General features: G+C 45.9%; 1 protein-coding gene and 1 long non-coding RNA gene across 2 annotated transcripts; one reads left to right on the forward strand and one right to left on the reverse strand.

The window, feature by feature from the left end:
- Positions 1–1,914: 1,914 nt before the first annotated feature.
- On the forward strand, positions 1,915–11,608 carry LOC308665723. Its single transcript, XR_014025935.1, has 4 exons — positions 1,915–2,656; positions 3,667–3,767; positions 5,969–6,041; positions 9,422–11,608. It is a non-coding gene; the product is annotated as an uncharacterized lncRNA (long non-coding RNA).
- On the reverse strand, positions 9,569–23,537 carry LOC308665688 (immunoglobulin kappa light chain-like). The gene is made up of 5 exons (XM_081323828.1): positions 22,973–23,537; positions 21,057–21,404; positions 18,796–19,113; positions 11,777–11,848; positions 9,569–9,616 (listed from the first exon to the last, which is right to left on the reverse strand). The coding sequence occupies exons 1-5, from the start codon at positions 23,070–23,072 to the stop codon at positions 9,603–9,605; spliced, it is 852 nt and encodes a 283-aa protein (XP_081179954.1). The 5' UTR covers positions 23,073–23,537; the 3' UTR covers positions 9,569–9,602.
- Between the last annotated feature and the right edge of the window lie 1,038 nt (positions 23,538–24,575).

Raw genomic sequence — 24,575 nt, forward strand, 5'->3', positions numbered from 1 at the left:
AATACAAAAGTTAAAAAATACAGGAAGTCCTCAAGTTAGGGTTAGTTCATGTAATGAAATGAAAGCGAAAGCCCTAATAAGCAGACATATACATAGAATGAAGGCTATTGCTAAGCACATTGATTTGTGCTTAGATTGTAAGCCACCCTGAGTCTTCGGAGAAGGGCGGGATATAAATGGGATTAAAATAAAATAAATAAATAAAAATAATGATCGTTCAAAGTTATAACGGCACTGTGGGAAAAAAAAGTACTTATTACTGGTTTTCCTCACGACCATTGCAGCATCCCCTGTGGTCACGTGGTCAACATTCAGACGCTTGGCAACTGACTTACGACAGTTGCAATGTCCCAGGATTGTGTGATTCCCTTTTGCGACTGTTAAGCAAAGTCACTGGCGATTCACTTAACAACCATGTAACTAATTTAAAAACTGCAATGGTTCACTTAACAGCTGTGACAAGAAAGGGTGTAAAATCGAGTAAAACTCAAGTACTTAAGAATTCCCAAAGGTACTTTTTTCAGGAGGCAACTGGACTTTCTTTTTGTTTCTTTGAAGACATTTCGCTTCTCATCCAGGAAGCTTCTTCAGCTCTTGAGTGGATGGTGGAGGATGGAAGGATTTATACTCCTTGCAGACAGCTGGTCATTTGCATCCTTTTCAAGAGCCGTTGAGGCCACCTGGAGGTTTATCTAGGTCCTCAGGGTCACCTGAGTGGTGCAAATGGATGTGGAGCCTTCTTGGAACTGCTGAAAGAACTGTTATAGAAAGATGACACAGATAAAACCTCCAGGTGGCCTCAGTGACTCTCAAAAGAATGCAGATGACCAGCCCTGGGTCCCTTCTGAGTCTGTGTTGTCTACATCTCAAACTGGAGTGCAAACGATTCCTGTAGTCTGCAGTGTTTTCTGGAAATCCGTTTCAGAACGGTGCGGGAGCACGAACGGACTTCCAGAAAACATTGCAGACTACAGGAACCATTTGCGCTTCAGTTTGTGATGCACACAACACAGACTCATCGCCATCATCCTGCGCCCGTCTTCAACTATGAAGGCATCCAGGGCAGAAAAACATCCTGCAGTCAAGAAGGCTCCCCACCCATTTGCACCACTCAGGTGACCCTGAGGACACAGATGAACCTCCAGGTGGCCTCAATGAGACTCTACAACAGGGGTCTTCAAACTCGGCTCTTTTATGACTTGTGGACTTCAACTCCCAGAATTCCTCAGCCAGGCATGCTGGCTGAGGAATTCTGGGAGTTGAAGTCCACAAGTCATAAAAGGCCAGAGTTTGAAGACCCCTGCTCTACAAGAAGGCAAATGACCAGCTGTCTGCAAAGAAGGTTAATCCTTCCATTCCTCACCATCCAGTCAGAGCTGAAGAAGCTTCTCGGATGAGAAGCGAAACGTCTTCAAAGGAAAAACAGTTGCTTCCTGAAAAAGCACCTTTAGTGTAACTATCATTCATTCAGCACCATCATGCTGTACTTAACCACCATTTGCTTAGTGACCGTTTCATCACCAGAAAATGTGACCCGTGTCCAGTTTTCACAGGACTGTTGCAGCATCCCCGTGATCAAAATTTGGGTGCTCGGCAACTGGCATGTATTTATGACCATTGCACTGTCCCTGGGGTCACAACTTTCATAACCTTCCCAGCCAGCTTCGGACAAGCAAATTCAACTGGGGGTGAGGGGTGGGAAGCGAGATTCATTTAACAACCGCTTGATTCAGTATTTTTCTCCTTGTCTGTAGTTGCAGTGATTTGCTTCACAACTTTGGCCAAAAAAGAAAAAGCAAACAGGCACAACTCACTTAATGATTATTGTGGTCATACGTCGAGGACCAGACGTATTTTACCCTAACTTTCCTAAATAAATTCATTGTGTTTTCTGCATTTTGAAATGCACTTTTCTACCCATTTGGAGGCAAGAAATGCGTCCAAGTATGTTGTGCTTGGCGGTGAAACTGGAAACGCCGTTTTCCTTTCACTGATAGAAATTCAAATTATGCTGCTCCTCTATGGAAAAGACCATAGAGATACGAAAATAGAAGAGCCACAAGTACCTTCCCCATTTTGATTCCTGAGGTAACTTGCCAGCTCAGCAGAGCAGAACCTCTTTCAGGTAAGAGAAGAGAGGAAAGGAAAGGAGAGTCCCGTTCTTACGACCCCCTCGTGGCTTTTTTTTTCCCGGCAAACAAGCATAAGCCGTCGTAAACCGAAGGCTATCTTGTGCCTTTAACAAAGATGGCGTCCAAGGCTTCCCCTTTCATCGGCCCGGTGTGAAACCGAAGCGATTGGCGGAGACGGAAATGACGTCACGAGAGCTTCGGGCTCTTGACCACGAGAGACAGAGCGTGGACGGCGGAGCAACATACCTTTCCTCGGGTAACACTGAAACTGAAGGCTACCTGGTGCCTTTAACAAAGATGGCGTCCGAGGCATTTCCGGCCGCTTCCCTCTTTCATCGGCCAAGCGATTTCCGCCGATGGCGGAGGAGGAAGTGACGTCACGAGCGCTTCCGGCTCTTTGAACACGAGGAGAGCGTGGCCGGCAGAGCAGCATGGCGGACGAGGGAGGTGAAGCGCCCGGCGGAGGAGCGAAAGATCAGGCTTTAAAGATATTTTGGTCGCCGGAACAGGCAGAGGAAGGCCCGGTAAGGGCAGGGCTGCCGGTTGGGTCAGGGTCGCCCCCGCGGCAGGGTTTCCGGGTCCCTCACGCGGGGTGGTTGGGGGGGTGGACTTCAGCTCCCAGAATTCTTTGCCGTTGGCCCTGATGGAGGGCAAGGATGGGGGATGAAGTCTGCGGGCCCTGGGGCTCCCAATTCGGCCTAGGTCAGGGGTCCTCAACCTTGGCCACTTGAAAACTTGCGGACTTCAACTCCCAGAATTCCTCAGCCAGCTTTGCTGGCTGAGGAATTCTGGGAGTTGAAGTCCGCAAGTCATAAAAGGGCCAAGTTTGAAGACCCCTGGTTCAAAGCATCGATGCTATGATTTGAATTCAGAGATTTGCAGACAGCTGTCCTGTCCCTCTCAACCTTCTGTGTGTGTGTGAGAGAGAGAGGAAACAGAAAAATAATAGATTTTTTTATAAATTATAATTAAATTTAAATTTAATTTATAAATATAAACTATATAGATATTTATAATAGATTAACGCAGAGATAGAGATAGAAACATAGATACAGACTGAGGGGGAGAGAGAAATAGGGTTAGAAATAATAATAATAATTTTAAAAAATGGAGGTCTTTGGGACTTTGGAGGTCATCTAATTGAGCAGAACAGAGCAGAAGAGAATAACAGGAGTTGGAAGGGACCTTGGAGGTCTTCTAGTCCAACTCCCTGCTCATGCAGGAAAGCCTATACCATTTCAGACAAATGGCTGTCCAGTCTCTCCATAAAAACTTCCAGTATTGGAGCATTCACCGGTTCTGGAGGCAGGTTGTTCCCTTAGTTAATTGTTCTAACTGTCAGGAAGTTTCTCCTTAGTTCTATAAATAAGAGACGTAGAGATAGGCAGACAGATAGAGGCATACATATATAGAGACATAGATTCAGGATAATGCTAATCCTGCCCACAGCGTTGCTGCCACAGAATTGTTGAAAAGTACGTTTTCTTCACGTGGGATACTAATTTTAAAATGCTTACCTTCTAACGTTTTAAAGTGAGACCAGAGCAAGTTCCTAAGCAGACATTGTCTCCAGAGCTGCATGGGGCAGAGACTGAAGATGAAGAGAACACAGTGATATGGGACCAACGCAGCGAGGTAAAGCAATTATAACGGGATTTTTCTCACTGCTTCTCTAGCTGTGAGTAAATTTGTTCCAGGGGAAGTCTCTGCAGTTGTGTCAAATTCATTGCCCATCTTTTTGTGGTGGGCATTGGTCCTAACAGCTGCCAAAGTAATAATCTGTAGTACATGGGCCTTGGAATTCCTTGTGGGTTCTGGGGATAGTTTTTCTGCAGACACTTTTATCCCCCCCCCACTTTTCTGTTCCTTTCCATGTCTGGCACCATACAGACAAGAAGTACTGATAAAGAATATTTATAGTTCGGGGTTGAAATAATGTGGCAAGGTAATGATTTAGAGCAGGCATGTCAAACCCGTGATGTCGTGTGACATATTGTGCCTTTCCCCCATTACCGGCAATGGGGTGGGCGCGGTTTCATCATGATGCATCCGGCCTGCCGTCCGGCAGTTTAACATACCTGATTTAGAAGCTAACCAGCTTTTATAATGTGAGATGAATGATGCAATGTTAGGAATGACTCAGCAGGGTCTGTGTCTCTTTAACAGCAAGCAGGGTCTGTATCCCTTTAAGAGCCTGAGTATAAAACCGAAGACCTTGCTGGAGTCTTTCTCTGTCGTCCGTTTCCTGCTGTAAGTGCTTTGTGTTGGAGTTTGCTGTATTGCCACGTGTATGTATTTTGCTCCTAGTGTGTATTTTTACATGGTGTAATATAAACCAAGGGACGCGGTGGCTCAGTGGGTTAGGACGCTGAGCTTGTCGATCGGAACGTCGGCAGTTTGGCGGGTCGAATCCCGAGTGCCGTGTAGCAGAGTGAGCGCCTGTTACTCGTCCCAGCTTCTGCCAACCTAGCAGTTCGAAAGCACGTAAAAATACAAGTAGAAAAATAGGGACCACTCCAGTGGGAAGGTAACAGCGTTCCATGCGCCTTTGGCGTCTAGTTATGCCGGCCACATGACCACGGAGACGTCCTCGGACAAGCGCTGGCTCTTCGGCTTTGAAACGGAGATGAGCACCGGCCCCTAGAGTCGGAAACGACTAGCATGTATGTGCGGGGGAACCTTTACCTTTAATATAAACCACCATTTAATACAAACCATTGTTTACTGTATTTACTCCTGGGTTACCTCAGGGCAGTAAGACTGCGCGCTCTGACATAAGCAGTCCTTGATGCTCTGAGCTTTTTTTACAGACGTTTCATAACCCAAGTCGGCAACGTCATCAGTTCAAACCCCACTCCCTTCTAGCACTGAGGACTTTAGTTAGCTTGGATGATGAAATGTCTGCATGAACATCATCCCAAACGTGTGTTTTCAAAAGGCAACTGAACTACTTTGGTTCTTCCTTTGTTTTTTCCTTTCAGCAATCCCAAAAAGATTATCGGCAATCACAAAAAGATTACACACCCATTTGCGTTTTGATTCAGGTAACCCTGAATCAGATATAATTCCCAAAGGGCCTCCGTGATTCTCGGAGAGAGTACTAATGACCAGATGACTGCAAATAATACAGGTCTTCAGTCAGAACTGAAGGAGCTTCTTGGATGAGAAGTGAAATGTTTTCAAAAGAGAGAAAGGAAAAAAAAAGTCCAGTTAACTTTTCAAAAGCACCTTTGGGATAACCATGACCTGGATCATTGAACAATCTCCATAGATAATCTGTATGAAAACAAACAAGCTTAGAGAGCACCGAGGTCCCATTCTGGAGAAAAGCTTCCAACAGGATTCTGTGCTAAACAGAATTAAGGTCCACCCTGAATCCTTGCTGCTTCCTTGCTTGCTTGAATGGATTTTTAGAGGATACACTTGTCGTTGATAGGAGAGAAGGGCGTGGTCTGATTTAAAATGGTATAAGGTTTCCTGCCTGAGCAGGGGGTTGGACTAGATGACCGCCAAGGTCCCTTCCAACTTTATTATTATTATTATTATTATTAAAATGGCTTGACAGAAAAAGGTGTGGAATTTCTCAAGCCAGGCCAAGGCAGCTGGGCGGCATCTAGCCAGGCGAGACTGCCAAGACCAGCGGTAAGAACGATAAGGTAGGCAGATAATGTGAACAGCCCAGTCACCATGAAGACTCGCAGATAATCCTGGCTTAGGAAACTGAATTGACCAAAGAAGGGACGAGCATCAGTTAAGGAAAGAAGGCTGCCTTACCTTTTCCTCCGCTGTCTTTTTCTCTAAAGGGAACTGAATTTTGCCTTTTTTTTTTTTGGCAGAAGGTTTTGGATTGAGATCGTTGACCTCATGCTCACCCCGTGGCTGGATGGCTCCCTTTTAATCTTTGCACAGGTGAGTCGCAAGGAAACGAGGAAAGCTTTGCTCTGGAACAATCTCCTGCGTGATTATAACATTCAGGGGTCAATTTTGATGTTTGACCCAATGGAATTGGGTGTGTCTAGTCCAGGGGTAGGCAACTTCGGCTCTTTTATGACTCACGGACTTCAACACCCAGAATTCCTGAGCCTGGCTCAGGAATTCTGGGAGTTGAAGTCCGTGAGTCATAAAAGAGCCGAGGTTGCCTACCCCTGGTCTAGTCTTAACGAAGAGAAGGACGAAGGGTGACATGATAGCAGCCTTCCAATATCTCTGGGGCTGCCCCAAAGAAGAGGAAGTCAAGCTGTTCTCCAAAGCGCCCGAAGGCAGGACAAGAAGCAACGGATGGAAACTAGTCAAGGAGAGAAGCAACCTAGAACTAAGAAGAAACGTCCTGACAGAACAATTAAACCAGTGGAACAACCTCCCTCCAGAAGCGGTGAATGCTCCAACACTGGATGTTTTAAAGAAGAGACTGGACAGCCATTTGTCTGAAATGGTAAGGTTTCCTGCCTGAGCAGGGGGTTGGACTAGATGACCTCCCAGGTCCCTTCCAAATTTTTTATTCTCATCATCATTGTTATAATATTAATAATAAGTTGGAAGGGACCTTAGAGGTCATCTAGTCCAACCCCCTGCTCAGGCAGGAAACCCTATACCAGACATGTCAAATTGGCGACGTCATGTGACGTTGCGCGACGTCTCAGAACTTTCCCATTGCCGGCAATGGGATTGGCGCGGTTTCTCCCTGATGCTCCAGCCCACGGGCTGGCAGTTTGACACCCCTGCCCTATACCATTTCAGGCAAATGGCTGTCCAGTCTCTTCTTAAAAACCTCCAGTGTTGGAACATTCACCGCTTCTAGAGGCAGGTTCTTCCACTGGTTAATTGTTCTGTCAGGAAGTTTCTCCTTAGTTCCAGGTTGCTTCTCTCCTTGACTAGTTTCCATCTGTTGCTTCTTGTCCTACTTTCAGGTGCTTTGGAGAATAGCTTGACTCCCTCTTCTTTGGGGCAGCCCCTGAGACACTGGAAGGCTGCTATCCTGTCCCCCCTCGTCCTTCTCATAATTAAACTAGACATACCCAATTCCAGCAACCGTCCCTTGCATGTTTTAGCCTCCAGTCCCCTGATCATCTTTGCTGCCCTTCTCGGCACTTTCTAGAGTCTCAACATCTTTTTGACATCGTGGTGACGAAAACTGAATGCAGTATTCTAGGTGTGGCCTTACCAAGGCATTGTAAAGTGGTATTAGTACTTCATGTGATCCTGAACTTCACAGTTATTATGGACTTCACGGTTATTATGGAACCGTTGAAACATCTCATTCACCATAATTCAGAAATTGTTCCCGAGAATGCTTTTTCTAATGCCTGAAACAAGGGAAGTAATATGCTGCTAGAAAATCAGAACTAGGCGACTGTAAATTCTAGTTCTAACGTGGGCAGAAAGCTGGATGGATAGTTTTGGCCAGTCCCTCTGGGTCCCAGGAAGAAGGCAGTGCAAACTACTTCTTCAAATGGTCATTGAATGAACTGTTGTAAGTTAATGAGTCCATTTCCCACGTATTTCAGAATCCTGAAGTCTACTCTCTTGAGGTCTACTCTCTTACGCTCCAGCTTCTAGGTTAAAGTCAGCTCCGCAGCCAGGAGCTGCTCTCTTCTCTGTTGGGGGTGGTGCCTCTCCCGGTGCAGCCACGTCAAATTCGGTCCCTGCCTGCTCTGTGGCGGGAACCGGCCCTGCGACTGCCACATTAAAGCTGTAGTTCATGGGCCCCTGGTTAATGTCGTTGGACCCGGGGATAAAAATAGGCTACAGACATTTGTTATAAAGCGCCAGGCATTCTTAGGGAGCCAGTGATATATGAGCAGAATGTAAAATAGAAGAATAGAATAGACACACCATAGAATAGAATAGAATAGAATAGAATAGAATAGAATAGAATTGAATAGAATAGAATAGAATAGAATAGAATAGAATAGAATAGAATAGAATAGAATAGAATAGAATAGAATAGAGAATAGAATAGAATGAATAGAATAGAATAGAATAGAATAATAGAATAGAATAGAGAATAGAATAGAATACACAGATTGTAGAAGAATAGAATAGACAGATTGTAAAGTAGAACAGAATAATAGAATAAAGTAGACAGATTGTAGAATAGAATAATTAGAATAGAATAGAATATAGAAGAATAGAATAGACAGATTGTAGAATAGAATAATAGAAGAGACAGATTGTAGAGGAGAATAGAATAATAGAATAACGAGAAGAGTTGGCAGGAACCTTGGAACATCTGGCTGATTGTGATTGATGAGGTCAATCTAGTCCAACCCACTGCTCAGGCAGGAAACCCTGTACCATTTCAGACAAATGGCTGTCCAGCCTCTTCTTAAAAACTTCCAGTGTTGGAGCATCCACCGCTTCTGGAGGCAGGTTGTTCCACTGGTTATCTAGTCCAACCTACCCCCCCCCCCCAAAAAAAGCAGGAGACCCTACACCATTTCTGACAGATGTACAGTGTCTGGAGTGATACGGTTAGCAATGCCTCCCACTTCCAACCCCCCCCCCCTCAAAGCCGGGCCAGAAGGATACCCCTACTCAAAAGCCACTGAGAAGTTCAGGACAGCCAGAACACTCCTGGTAGATTCTGTAACTTCATTTTTAAAAAAAATAAAAATTATGGGTTAGACTAGCCCAAGATTAATAGCACAGGTAGTCCTCCACTTACGACAACAACTGAGCCCAAAGATGTTGCTAAGCAAAACATTTCTTAAGTGAGCTTTGCCCCATGTCGAGACTTTTCTCGCCACTTTGGTCAAGTGAATCGCTGCAGTTGTTAAATCAGTAACACGGCTGTAGGGTGAAATCTGGCTTCCCCCATTGGCTTGTCTTGTCAGAAGGCCATAAAAGGGGATCCCGGGACACTGCCGGCGTCATAAATGTGAGTCAGTTGCCAATTGTCTGAATTTTGATCAGACAATTTTGATGGAGGATGCTTCATCAGTCCTAAGTGTGGGAAAACAATCATCAGTCACTTTTTTTCAGTGATGTAACTTTGAATGGTCACTAAATGAAATGGTTATAAATTGAGGACTGCCTGTAATTCATCTCTTTTTTTAAAAAAAAAGTACTTAAACATTTTAAGATGGATTCATTTAATTTTGGAATCCCAGGAGTGACAGAAGGATGCGATGTTTCTCTCTCTCTCTCTCTCTCTCTCTCTCTCTCTCTCTCTCTCTCTCTCTCTCTCTCTCTCTCTCTGATTTTATTCATTTGTAAATGATATGCAGAGTTGTAGAAAGAAGCATTGTACATTTTTTTTAAAAAAACAATTGTTATTGATTCCCTGGCAGATCTTCTCTCATCCAGAATGTTGTCGGGAACAGTTGTTAAGTCGAACGTTCAGCCTTGGGAAGACGGGGCAAAAGGTCTCGCAACGCAGCATCCACACACCTTTATTTTGAAAAGACCCATGAAGAGAAAAAAAAGTGCTATTTTGTTCAGGAAAAGGCCCAAATAAAGGCCAAACGAGGATTATTGCCCTGAGCCTGTTGGGAAAAGACAGTGGATTGTTTTGATTTATTTGGTAATGAAGCTGGAATATTCTCTTTTAATTGCTTCCTCTCCTGTTGAAATATATATATAAATATATATATGAAATATATATAAAATTTATGTATTTATTTATTTTATTAAACTTATATACCGCCCTTCTCCCGTAGGACTCAGGGCGGTTCACAAGGTTTTTTAAAAACAATACAGCAAATTACGAAAATTTAAAAACAATTAAAATGATCATATTAACCTTGAAATAAAAACCCCAATTAAAATACAATTGAGACCCCAGTTAATACTCTCAGTCCAGGCCAGAAAGCTCAAAGAGCCAGGTCTTTACTGAACTCCGGGATAATATTATATTTATCCCGGAGTTCAGTGACTGTCGTACTTTTGATATGAATCTACCTGGGATTCGAGTTTTTAAAATAGCTATAGGTGAGCAGCATTGCTACAAGCCAGGAGGCAGGAGAATCTTGCAGAACAGAAAACGATCAACTATGAGAAGCTAGCCTTTCTACACAAATGCATCCGAGACAACGTACCACTGAAATCACAATGGAAAAAAAACACTGGTGGATGCAGTGGAGGGTCAGGCGATGGTCTGACAGTTCCAACGTCGGACAATGTATGCCCTAATCAGTGACCATCATAGAGGCGTTGGGGCCTTGACGGCAGGAATCCAGAGACATCAGGAATACTGCCGGACTATGCTGGCGCACGAGCTCTATAATACGCTCAACCTCCACATATACCATGCCACACGAAGGGCACGCCAACACAAGGCCGAGGTACTCGGACAAAAATTGGAAATTCTAAAAGGAGCTGACAGTTGTGGCAACACTAACAAGCTGGTCCACAACCTATCATCAAAAATCCTGACTTAACAGACAAACTATACTGTTGCAGCGCGACGCCGGTCTCAACCTGACGGACGCGCAGTGCATCGACTTTGCCGCAGCCCTCAAGTAGGTGTTCAGCGCATTGAGGCTAGTCACGAAATCAAAAACTCCCATCAGGCAACACGTCAAAGGGCTACTCATGAATCGTAGGCAATGTCATCTGTCAGCGGCGGAGAAGGAGGCCTTGGAGGAACTATGGAGAGACTGTTCCATCATTATCTTACCAGCAGACAAGGGCAGGGCAACTGTTGTAATGGACAAGCCCGAGTATAACCAAAAAGCCCAGACATTTCTCGATGACACAAATGCACATCAAACTGTTGCAAAGGGCCCGATGACAACACTTAAAAAGCAACTCAATAAGACAGCAGAAAAACTTAAAAGACAAGGCAAAATTAGCGAGGATGATCTGAAGGCAATACCACCCAAAGTCTCAGCCATGGCAAGGTTCTACGGATTGCCAAAAATTCACAAAGAGGGGGATCCACTGCGACCCATTGTGTGGTTTAGGGGCACCAACCTTTGGTCTGGCCAAATGGCTAAGTGGATGGATACAACATCTGGTGGAGGGCAGTGTGACCACAGTAAGATCATCAGAGAAATTCCTAAAAAGATTAAAACCGCTAAGGATAGAGGACGACGAGATCATGATGTCATTTGATGGGACATTACTATTTACCTCCATCCCACAAGATCTGGCCATCTTGGTGATAAAGAGCCGACTACGACAGGAGGAACCACGACACCCTAACTCGCTTAATACGGAAGACATCATCCAACTGATGACCCTGTGCCTTAAGACATACTTCACATACGAACAGCTAAAGGGCACGCCAGTGCGGTCCCCTATCTCGGGAATCATTGCGGAGGCTGTCCTACAGGAACTGGAATTAAAAGTAATGTCCAACTACCGCCGCAAGTTCTGGTCCAGGTATGTCGATGACACTTTCGCCATCATTAAATGACAGGACAGCGCCAGGTTCATGGAAGAGCTAAATTCAGTCTACTCAGACATTCAATTTACAGCAGAGGAAGAGGCCAACAGCACCTTGGCATTCCTAGATGTACTGGTCAGCTGCCAAACCAACGGCACCCTTCACATGACCGTCCATCGCAAAACGACACACACAGGATGCTACACTACGATAGCAACCATCTGCTGTCACAAGATCAGCTGCATCCGAACGCTGTTTTAGGAGATTGGACACCCACTGCAGCACGATGAAAGCAAAAATCAAGGAACGAATGTACCTCTTGTCTCACGTGCAGGCGCAACGGCTGTCCGATGGACTTCACCCAACAGTGCAGCAGGCGTCAGAGACCCTGTAGAACACAAAATAGATTAACAACTACAGTTTGGACAACGCTCCCATACATCAACGGCGTATCAGAGGCAACAGCACGGATACTGGCACCTTACAACGTCAGTGTGGCACACAAGCTGAATCAGACGCTGTGTGCCAAAATAATGCGCCCTAAGGAACCGTTGCCCAAAGATGAAAGATCCATCGATGGTCTACAGGGTCGGAAGTAATAACTGCCACTGCAGTTACACCAGATAAAACCGCAAAGCGGTTTTACGACCAGGATCCACGAGCACGAGTTGGCCGTCAGATGGCGCGAACAACACTCGCAGGTGTGGACACATGTAGCTGACAGCAATCACTGCTTTGACTTTGCAGGAGCAGAGGCCATTGCCCAGGACCCCTCGGTTGTTCAAAGAGGTTGTTCAAAGAGGCCGGTTGTTCAAAGAGGCCTGGCTATCAAATGAATATTCAATCAACTGACATATAGATCTATTACCAGCCTACCAGCAACAGCAACACAAAAACTCACAGCGAATAACAAAGAATACCGCCCATACACAGGAAGGAGAGGGACCTAGTTTGTCTGCCCATAGAACAGCATGAAACCACAATGGGAAAAAAGAGAGAGACGCCAAACACGACCCGTTCGGGAATTAGGAGGGAGACGACAGACCAACAAGAAAAGGATAGCAGGAGGAATGCTACCAGATGTGACCATGCAACAACTTACGGGCCCACAGGGCGGGACAACTCACAGGACGATCTGGCAATGACGTTGAGCAGCCACACACGAAAGCGGGAGGAGGAAAAGCACCAAGACTCAAACAAGCAGATGCGATAGGATTAGGAGCAATAAAACTGGCTGAGGGCGGGGTGGTTACGCGCTCATTGAGCAGAGCGTTGTAACAGCTAGCTACATAAGCAAATCTTCCAGCCACTGGCTGTTACTCTGACTACATCGGTAGAGGACCAATGAAAGCTTAGTATTAGACAGTGGTTGTTTTTTTTTATATTTATCCTGGAGTTCAGTGATTTTGTCATACTATATATAGGCAGGGCAAAAGGAGAGGAGCATTGCGCTGAAATTCAAACAGCTGTCAACAAGCGCGACGGAAGCAGCAATTGAGCAGTTGATTATAGGAGGGCGTGAGCCAGATAGACTGGTAACAAGCTTGTTAGCCAAACAATTGGCGTTACAGAGACTATAAAAACATGATTCTCAATCCTGGCTAGAACTCTGACGGATGTCAGCAGCTGCTGACGAAAGCTAAGTCTTTAAATAATTTTTTTTAATCTTGGTGATCTGTGTTTTAGTTTTTTATATATGTGTGTGTGTATGTGTGTGTATATATATACACAAATATATATATACACAAAGAAGGAACCCCACTCAGACCCATAGTCAGCTCCATAGGCTCACCTCTACAAAATCTAGCCAAATTTCTTGCCAAACAACTACAGCCTTACGCAAATTCCATCACCTCACACGTACAAGATTCATTCCAATTCATAGAGATCATAAGTAAACTAAACTTACAGCCCTGTGACCTACTTGTGAGCTTCGATGTCGTATCCCTCTTCACCCAAGTGCCAATCAAAGAAGCCTTGACAGCTATCCTAAATAAATACAACCCCCCAAAACACATCCTAGATCTGACCAACCACTGCCTATCTAACACATACTTCATCTACAATGGACAAATACAAACAAATGGAAGGAGCACCCATGGGATCACCCCTTTCACCTGTCATCGCAAACCTTCTACATGGAACACTTTGAAACCCTCGCTCTAGAAAAATCCAACCACAAACCCAAACTCTGGCTCAGATACGTAGATGACACCTTCGTAATCTGGCCACACGGCAAAGAAAAACTGGATGACTTCCTCACACACCTCAATAGCCTACACCCCAAAATACAATTCACCATGGAAACAGAAGCTAACAATCAACTTCCCTTCCTTGATGTCTTAGTCTACAAGAAATCCAACGGCTCCCTAGGACACACTACCATAAAAAAAACACACAAACTGCTATCTGAACGCACTCTTACACCACCACCCAGCACAGATCAACTCCGTAGCCAAGACACTCATCTCCAGAACAAAACACCTAGCTGACGAACAACACCAAAAAACCGAACTACACACTCACTAATGTACTAACAGCCAGTGGATTCCAAAGAAACACGATTACCAACTTAATCCGAAGAGAGACACCCACAAAAACCCAAGACAGAGAACAAGAAAATGGCAAAGCCCTCCTCCCATACTTAAAAGGGACCACAGACAGAATCAGCAAGGTCCTCCAAAAACACAACATCAAAACAGCATTCTACACAGACAGAAAAATATCCACCATCCTAAGAAACCCCAAGGACATAATTGGCTTAGAAAACCAAGGAGTATACGAAATCCCATGCACCACCTGCCCCACCACATACATCGGACAGACCAACAGAAGAATAAGTGCACGCATTGAAGAGCACAAAAACTCACTCAGAAAAGGAGAACAAACTTCATCCCTGGTCCAACACTTTGAAGCCACGGGACATGAAATTGATTTTAAAAAAACCAAAACTATTGCCAAAATTGAACATTTTAATAACAGAATAATCAGAGAAGCCATTGAGATAGAAAAACGCCCCCACAGCATGAACAAACGAGATGATACCTCTCGCCTACCAACCATTTGGAAACCCGCCTTGATTGACAGACGAGTCCCAACCACCAAGAATGATAGACCCAAACTCATGATAACACCACATGACATCACCACCACACAACCATTCAAAAAGCAAATGCGAACCCACAATGATAACGAGGCACAACCACAAAACAGAAACCTAACTACAGCTGCAACATCAGCCACTTTAAACCCCTCCAAACCACACAATAAGCAAACTGACACCCACTATAAAAACATGGCACCACCACAAACACGAAGCTGAACAAAAGCAGCACAACTCACCAGCTCAGGTCTAAGGCTGGCAGCTGAGACCAGCCCATCCACTCAAAACACACCCCCACCCAATCAGAACACACCCACCATTCAAAACACACTCCCACCCAATCAGAGCACACTTAATCCCCCACCCAATCAGAGCACACCTCCACCCACAGAACACACCCCCTCTGGCAGTTTAAAAAAGAGGAACAAACAGCCACATGCTTCTCCCAGAAGAAGGAAGCAGAAGCCACCAGCCTGATGATGACGGATGGGATTCCGTCGAAACGTCGCCCCTACACCTTTAGTTCTACGCCGGAAAAAACCCAAATAACCAAAGATCCACATACGAACACCCGCGAAAACCTCAGAAAACATATATATATATTATATATATATATATATATATATATATATATATATATATATATATATATATTGGGGTGGGGAGATTCCGTTTATACTGTTGGTGTCTGCACTCTGCTCATGGAGCACGCTCAGATCTGTTTGTTGAGGTCTGCTGTATTTCTTTGAGTTGTCGCGCATCTGTTTTTGGGATGTATTTGTCTCTGGGTATCTGTTGTTAAAAGTGAATTGTTTATAGCTCCATGTGTTGTAGCCATAACCAACAGTATAAACGGATCATGTCCACCAGTGTATTTTGATTTTGAGGAATCACTGCAGGATCCGAGGTGTACTTTTTTTTTAAAAAAAAAGCTCAACAAAATTTAGTAAATAAAATAACAAAATTCCCACTCTATCTGGTCTGAATAAACTGATAGCAGAAGTTATTTTAAGTCATTGACTTCAACCAACACCCCCGGAAAGAATGTTTCTAAACAATTTTTGAGGAATTGAAACTGCTTGTTTTGAAAAATTAACTATTACTGAGGCAAGGGTGGGAAAAAACATGACTATTTAGAGAACAAACCATGTAATTAAAAGTTGTCTTCCATTTTCCTTAGTGAAATAAATGGCGCTTGAAAAGGCTTTATGCTATCGTGCCCACAGGATACTTGCTGAGTGCACCTCTGCCATTTTATTTTATTTATCGACCACATTTTTAAACTGCTCATCTCCCTCCCACAAAGTTGGGCTTGGTCGTGTGTGTGTGTGTGTGTGTGTGTGTGTAAAAGAAAATGCAATTTAATGTTAGAGCCAAGAATTTCAGTAATGGGAGAATTGTTAGGCCAGGGGTAGGCCACCTTGCCTCTTTTATGACTCAAGGACTTCAACTCCCAGAATTCCCGAGCCAGCCTGGCTCAGCTTGGAAACCTCTCCCCTCAGCATGGCTGGCTCAGGAATTCTGGGAGTTGAAGTCCACGAGTCATAAAAGAGCCAAGGTGGCCTACCCCTGGGTTAGGCTGTCCGTCAAAGATCAAACTGACTCACGCAGGATCCCTCGTGGTTTTCAAGACGAGTCACGCCTCATATGCTGACAGGAATCCAAAATGGCTTTTGATCAGTGCTCCTCAACCTCAGCAGCTATAAAATATGTGGACTTCATTTCCCAGAATTCCCCAGCCAGCTAAGGCAGGATGACTGGGGAATTCTGGAGTCAACAAGTCTTAAAGTTGTCAAAGTTGGACACCCTTGCCTTACAGCAGACATGTCAAACACAAGGCCCGCGAAGTGGTTTCATGCGGCCCGCGAAGCCATCCTGGAAACAGTGAGGGAACGACCCCCACTGCCTTGGCCTTGGCCCAGAGACCCTCCTTCTGCCAGAGACCCCCAGATCTGTCCCACTCCTGCTCAGGCCCCCATAGGCACCCTTGATGCGAATGATGTAGAGCTGGCCACGCCCACCCAGTAGGCCATACGCACTCTAGCCACGCCCATCCAGTAGGCCACGCCTACCCTGGCCACACCCACCCGGCCCCCTGAGGGCAACCGCAATGCTGATGCGGCCCTCAATGAAATTGAGTTTGACACCCCTGCCTTACAGCAATGTAACTTAAGCCGCCTATTACAGCTAGTCCTCTACTTAACAACCATTCACTTAGTGACTGTTCAAAGTTGCAACAGCAACTGAAAAAAGTGACCTACGACTGTTTTTCACACTTAAGAAAGACCATTGCAGCCTCCCCAGGGCCACATGATCGAAATTCAGACTCTTGGCAACCTGACTCGTCTTTATGACGGTTGAAGTCTTGCGTGGCTCATCTGATCTCTTTTTGAGACCTGACAAGCCAAGTCAACGGGGAAGCTAAATTCACTTAACTGGGTTATTAACTTGAGAAATGCAGCCAACTGGTGGTAGGGAAGGTCCTTAAACGGCAGAATTCACTTAGCAACTGACTCATTTAGCAACAAATATTTTGGGCTCAAATGTGGTTGCAAGTTGAGGACTACCTGTATTAGCTGTGCAGACAAGTCAAGCCCAATTGAGAATTTTTTAATTTTAATTTTGATTGGGTTTTTACTGTTCTCAGGGTTTTATTTAATCTTTTTTTAATTTGTTTTAACGTTTGTATTGACTCTTTTTTAAATGCCCTGTAAACTGCCCCGAGTCCTTCGGGAAAGGGCGGTATATAAATCTAAATAAAATAAATAAATAAATAAATAAATTGGACTCAACCTGGACTGGGACGGGGAAGCTGAAAATAAAACACTTTGGAGGTTCTCACTTATCCAGGACATAGTTATCCCGAAGGTGCTTTTTTTCACAAGGTAACTGGACCTTCTTGTTTTCCTTTGAAGACATTTCGCTTCTCAACCAAGAAGCTTCTTCAACTCTGACTGGCAGGTGGGGAAGGGAAGGATTTATACTCCTTGCAGGCAGCTGGTCATTTGCCTTCTTTTACAGAGTCATTGAGGCCACCTGGAGGTTTACCTGTGTCCTCAGGGTCACCTGAGTGGTGCAAATAGGCGCGGAGCCTTCTTGGAATTGCCGAAGGGACTGTTATAGAAAGATGACACAGATAAAACCTCCAGGTGGCCTCAGTGACTCTCAAAAGAATGCAGATGACCAGCCCTGGGGTGTCTTCACTGTGTTGTCTACATCTCAAACTGGAGCGCAAATGGTTCCTGTAGTCTGCAATGTTTTCTGGAAATCCATTTCAGAATGGTGCGGGAGCATGAACGGATTTCCAGAAAACATTGCAGACTACAGAAACCATTTGCGCTTCAGTTTGTGGTGCACACAACACAGACTCATCCCCATCATCCTGCGCCCGTCTTCAACTATTTATTTTATTTATTTATTTTTGGGACTTATATGCCGCCCTATCTCCCAAAGGACTCAGGGCGGCTTACAACAATAAAAAACAACAATACAAAAATTAAAAAATGAATTAAATAACAGCCCCAAAATAAATTAACTACAGTTAAAAATTAAAACATATTTAAAAACCCATCATCAATCCAGGTCAGCCTGATGAAAGAGAAAAGTTTTGAGGTTGCGGCGAAAGGACCGGAGGCCATCCGGAGCTCAAGGGGAAGCTGGTTCCACAGGGCTGGTGCTGGTGCTGGTTCCACAGGGCTGGTGCTGGTGCTGGTTCCACAGGGCTGGTGCTACCACAGAGAAGGCCCTCCCCCTGGGGGTCGCCAGCTGACATTGTCTGGCCGACGGCACCCTGAGGAGGCCCTCTCTGTGTGAGCGCACTGGGTGATGGGAAGTCGTCCCCGGTAGCAGACGGTCCTGCAAGTATCCCGGGCCTAAGCCATGTAGGGCTTTAAAGGTAAGTACCAGCACCTTAAACTGTGAAGGGACCCAGGGCAGAAAAACATCTTGCAGCCAAGAAGGCTCCACCCCCATTTGCACCACTCAGGTGACCCTGAGGACACAGCGAAACCTCCAGGTGGCCTCAGCGACTCTCTAGAGATGAAAGCAAACAACCAGCTGTCTGCAAGGAGTATAAATCCTTCCATTCCTCACCAGTCAGAACCTGAAGAAGCTTCTTGGATGAGAAGCGAAACGTCTTCAAAGGAAAAACAAGAAAGCCCAGTTGCCTCCTGAAAAAGCACCTTTGGGACAGAAAATGGAAGGAAAAACTCAGGAAGACCGTCCTCACTTACTTTCTCCCAGTTCTGTCCTAATAAACAATCTTGCCGTCGCCTTGGTTGCTGCTTGCGAGTTATGTTTGACCAGACAAGTGAAGAGTGATGAGTTCCACTTTTCGGTGGCCGTGAGCTTCATGGAACTGTTGCAGGAGTAGGTCCCATCGGAATTCAAAGTTGTCGCAGTAGTTTTTCCTTTACAGCCAGTACTCTTGCAAAACAAGTACACTTTGGCACCATCTGGATAGAAACTTTCTGCGTGGCAAGTGACCGTCACAGTGGTGTTCAGCTGGACGGGGGAAGGCGGGCTGTACTCCAGACGGACTTTGGGAGGAGCTGAGCAAAGAAAGCCAAAGAGATCAGTCAGAAGAGCTTCAGATTCACGGGTCTTGCCTGCAGGACCCCTAGAACAGAGGTCCCCAACCCCTGATCTGTGGACTGGTACTGGGCCGCGATATGCCAGCAACTGGTCCGCACAAACAAGCAAAGCCGCATCCACAAGATCATGGGTGTCAAACTCAATTTCATTGAGGGCCACATCAGCATTGCAGTTGCCCTCAGGGGGGGCGGGTGGGTGTGGCCTGGGTGGGCGTGGCCTACTGGGTGGGTGTGGCTAGAGTGCGTATGGACTACTGGGTGGGCGTGGCCAGCTCTACATCATTTGCATCAAGGGTGCCTATGGGGGCCTGGGCAGGAGTGGGACAGATCTGAGGGTCTCTGGCAGAAGGAGGGTCTCTGGGCCAGGGCCAAGGCAGCGGGGGCCGTTCCCTCACTGTTTCCAGGATGGCTTCATGGGCCGCAGGAAACCACTTCGCGGGCCGGATCTGGCCCCCGGGCCTTGTGTTTGACATGTCTGCACAAGATGCAGGCAGCACACAAAACCACGCACCCTCTGGTCCGTGGAAAAACCTTTCTCCACGGAACCGGTCCCTGGTGCCCCAAAGGTTTGCGGATCTCTGCCCTAGAAGATCAACTCATTCTGCTCTCCCAATTGTGGCATCGGGAAAGCAAGAAGGTTGTCTGAACGCAACCCTGGCGTGAAAAATCCAGAACTTTTGTTTTGCAGGAAGCCCCAGATCAGAACTTGACACTATGAGCAAAGAATGAAATAAGAAATCCCAACCAATTCTTGGAAAGTCTCTGTTCTCATTAGTTTATTTTGGGTGTGTTTCGACCCTGCAACCTTCATCAATATAAGTCAGTTGCCAAACGCCTGAATTTTGATCATGTGGCCACGGAGATGCTGCAACGGTCGCAAGTGAAAATCGGTCGTAAGTCGCTTTTCCAGTGCCGTTGTAACTTCAAACAGTAAATGAACTGTTATAAGTTGAGGACTACCTATGCGTAGATTATAAACCTAATGATGACAGCACAGGTAGGATAGTCTGAAAATCTACCACTCGTCATTTAGAACAGTCACTAAAGCAATGGTTGTAAGTCGGGGACTTACATATGGCAACACGTTTGCAAATACTGATCACCTCAGCCTGGACGCTGCAACCACTGTAAATATGTGCCAGTTGACAAACAATGAGATAAATGTCCGGGGCAAACAATTGGAGCCACGCATGAATAATCAAAAGTTACCAGTTTTATTATCCACCACCTATATCAAAGTTCCCCAACTTTTGGGGGTTGGTGAACTGGAGAGGGGGGAGGGAGGGAAAAGACAAGAAAAGATGGTTTGGGTGAACGCATACGCGAGCACATGTGTGCACACAAACGCCCATTGCTCCCACAAGTGGGGCCATGAGGGTCCCTGATGCTCATGGTGACGCTCATGTGAATGGGGCCAGAAACACCCATGATACTCACACGAGTGGGGCCACAAAACGGCCACAATACTCACACAAGGGGGGCCTCAAATGCCCGCAACTCATGAATGGTGTCACAAATGCTTGCTATGCTTGTGGGAATGGACCGTGAACGTTTGCAACGTTCGCGTGAATAGGGCTGCATGCACACGTGTGCTCCGGCCAGCCACTTTACGTGGCCCGTGAGCCAATAGGCTGCTACTGCTAGTGGGCCATGGGCCACAGTTCAGGGACCCCTCACTATATTACAAGAATCTTCCAAGACTGCTTGTCTTCCCCTGGGAATGAATCGATAAGGCTTCATAGATCCTGGGCTTCATTCAAACGTACGCTGCTTGCAACTGTGTAAGGATGCCAAGCTATTTCCCAGCTTAACCCCTCCTCCCATCCTGGCAGTTTTCCAATATATTCACTGCCACATGTCTCAGTTGATTAGAGTGGATGTCCTTTCCGAATGGCACCTACCTATAACAGAGACCTGCACCTGTTCCTTTACAGTAGATTCTCTCCTTTGATGACCTTTCTTGACCACTGAGCAGTAGTAGATCCCATTATCATCAAGGCCAATGCTGCTCAGGCTGATGCTGAAGTCAGTTCTCGATCCTGGAACGAGCCTCACCCCACGAGAAAAATTGTAATACTCCCTGTAGATTAATTTCTGTCTGTTGCCCAAGTATTTGTCCCATTTTGCGCTTGCTGGCAGGTCCAGCTGAGTGAGGGTGCAGTTGAGAACGAGGGTCTTGCCGGCTGTGATCTGCGTGAAGGTGGACTTGGGTGTCTGAGGTTCCGTGCTCAGACCAAGCCCTCCAACAGCTGAAATGGAAAATAGCTTCTGTTTATTCTGGAGATCCAAAATGGCCATAGTTGGGAGTCAGGCAATGCACGGCAGGGTTATTTGAACCCTACTTCTTGGCCTGCTTCCATGTTCCTTTAAACCTAGACCTTCTCTTCTGCACACACAGCCCAAGTAGGACATCTGTGGTGGTGCATAAGAGCCAGGCTGATGCAGTGGCTAGAAGGCAGTACTGCAGGCTAACACGCTGCCCACTGCCAGGAGTTTGATTCTGACCAGCTCAAAGTTGACTCAGCCTTCCATCCTTCTGAGGTCGGTAAAAGGAGGACCCAGATTGTTGGAGGGACAATATGCTGACTCTGTAAACCGCTTAGAGAGGGCTGTAAAGCCTTATGAAGTGGTATATAAGTCTAAAGGCTATTGCAATATTTTTCCTTCCTTCCTTCCTTCCTTCCTTCCTTCCTTCCTTCCTTCCTTCCTTCCTTCCTTCCTTCCTTCCTTCCTTCCTTCCTTCCTCCCTCCCTCCCTCCCTCCCTCCCTCCCTCCCTCCCTCCTTTTTCCTTTTCCTCTCTTTTTCCTTCCTCTGAGCCCTGGTGGCGCAGTGCTTAGAATGCAGAACTGCAGGCTAATTCTTTTGACTGCCATCAGTTCGATCCTGACTGGCTCATGGTTGACTCAGCCTTCCATCCTTCTGAGGTCGGTAAAAGGAGGACCCAGATTGTTGGAGGGGCAATATGCTGACTCTGTAAACCACTTAGAGAGGGCTGTAAAAGCAGTTTGAAGCGGTAGATAAGTCTAAAGGTTAGTGCCATCCTGACATAGCGATTATTCCTGGAATGGAATTGTTTACGCTGTGTTAATGGGTCAATCTATTCTCCGAAGTGCCTGAAGGCAGGACAAAAAGCAACGGATGGAAACTCACCAAGGAGAGAAGCAACCTGGAACTAAGGAGAAACTTCCTGACAGTCAGAACAATTAACCAGTGGAACTACTTGCCTCCAGAAGCTGTGAATGCTCCAACACTGGACGTTTTCAAGAAGAGACTAGACAGCCATTTGTCTGAAATGGAATAGGGTTTCCTGCCTGAGCAGGGGGTTGGACTAGATGACCTCCAAAGTCCCTTCCAACTTTGTAATTCTGTTATTCTATTCTGAGGGCAGGACAAGAAGCAAAGGGGTTAAAGGGCGATCCAACCTAGAACTAAGGAGAAATTTCCTGACGGTGAGAACAACTAACCAGTGGAACGGCTTGCCTCCAGATGTGGTGGATGCTCCATGGCTGGATGTTTCCCAAACTAGACTGGACAACCACTTGACTGGGATGGGATGGCGTTGGAACAAGAGAGGAAAATGCTCCGTGAAAACCAAGACAGCCAAGGTGGAGGTTGGCTCAACTCCTGAATTGGAGACGAGATGAAGGCAATCACCAAGGGAGATGGTGAAGAAGATGATCATGCGAGGACATGTCCTGCGGGGGTGGGGGGGAGGTAAAAGCGTGGGCAGCCTTTCAACAACCTCTGAAGAACCTTTAAACCACAGTCTACTAATCTCCCTGGCTTCCCGCTGGAAATCGGAGCAATAATACTAACCTGTTTTCTGAAATGAACACATCCTGAGGTTTTGCAGAAGCAGGAAGAATGGAAGCTGAAACGGGCCCGGGATTGTCGAAGAGGAGCTCAAGGAAGCCATGCCGATACCAGCAGGAGAAACATCTGGAGCTGCTTCGTCTCTTGCTCCACCCAAAACATTTCCTTGTCAAGACGGAGCAAAAGGGGAACCCGCGTTTCCTGCTGCTAATTTTGAACCATTTGCCTCGTTTGCAGTGGTTAGTGACTGAAGAGTTTCCGGAATTCTAAATTTATTAATATCCCAAAGCAAAAGACGGAGACAATGCAAGAAGACCCTAGAATAAACCAGGATGGAGACTTCAGCGGTGATTTCTGTTCTGCTTCACTAGTTGGGTAGTGAAATGTCTGCACGAAAACTCGGAGCTCCCTAAGGTCCCCACGGTTATCCTCCTCCTCCTCCTCCTCCTCTCGCAATCCCGCCCCTTTCTAGCACTGATGATGTCACCTAGTTGGGTCATGAAAAGTCGGCAAGAAATCAACCAAGCTCAGAGAACCCCAAGGAACCCATGGTCCTCCTCTTCCTCCTCCCTCCTCTTCTTCCCCCTCCCATGGAAACAAAGTAACAAAGCACAATTCCCCCCTTCAATTAACAGTCAAGTTTATGTTTATGTTTATTGGACTTATATACCGCCCTTCTCCCGTAGGACTCAGGGCGGTTCACAAGGTATTTAAAATAACAATACAAATTAGAAAAGTTAAGAACAATTAAAATAATTAAATTTAGTCCTTGAATAAAGTATAAAACCCCTGTTAAACTCCAATTAAAACCCAATACAATTAAAATTAAAATTAAAATTCTCAGTCCTGGCCGGAAAGCTCAAAGAGCCAGGTCTTCAGGTCTCGGCGAAATGAACGAAGGTCGGGGACAGTCCTAAGCTCCATGGGCAGCTGGTTCCAGAGGGCAGGCGCAACCACTGAGAAGGCCCTCCCCCTGGGTGTTACCCGCCAGCAATCTTTTGCTGGCGGCACCCTGAGAAGACCCTCCCTGTGGGAGCGCACAGGACGAAGGGAGCTTGATGCCGGCAGCAGGTGTTCCCTCAGATATCCCGGACCCTCGCCATTTAGGGCTTTATAGGTCATCACCAGCACCTTTTACTGATGATGTTACCTAGTCTGGTCGTGAAACATCTGCAGGAAAGCTACCAAGCTCAGAAAGCACCAAGGACCCCAACATGGTTTCTCTGTTGACTTCACCTCTGTCACTTTAAATGTCTCCTTCTGCAGCAGGACTGAAAGAGGAATCCTCACTTCATCTTCCAAGCTGGCATCGAGAATCTTCTTCGTACTGGTAGTTCTCGACTTAGGATGAGAATTGAGATCACAGTTGTCATTGCTTTTGTGATGCTTTCGTTAAGCCAGATGTGCGTGATTCTATGGTGTGTGTGTGTGTGTGTGTTTTTCACCATGGTCGTTAAGGGAATAACTGTGGTCATTAAACAAATCACAAAGTTGTTAAGCCAATACAGCTTCTCCCACTGACTTGGCTTGTCAGAAGCTTGCAAATGACAATCATAAATGCATGGCGGCCGCCAAGCAAATCTTGGTCACATGACTACGTCATTTT

This window comes from Vipera berus (genome assembly GCF_964194415.1).
Source record: "Vipera berus genome assembly, chromosome: 3".
Taxonomy (NCBI): Eukaryota; Metazoa; Chordata; class Lepidosauria; order Squamata; family Viperidae; genus Vipera; species Vipera berus.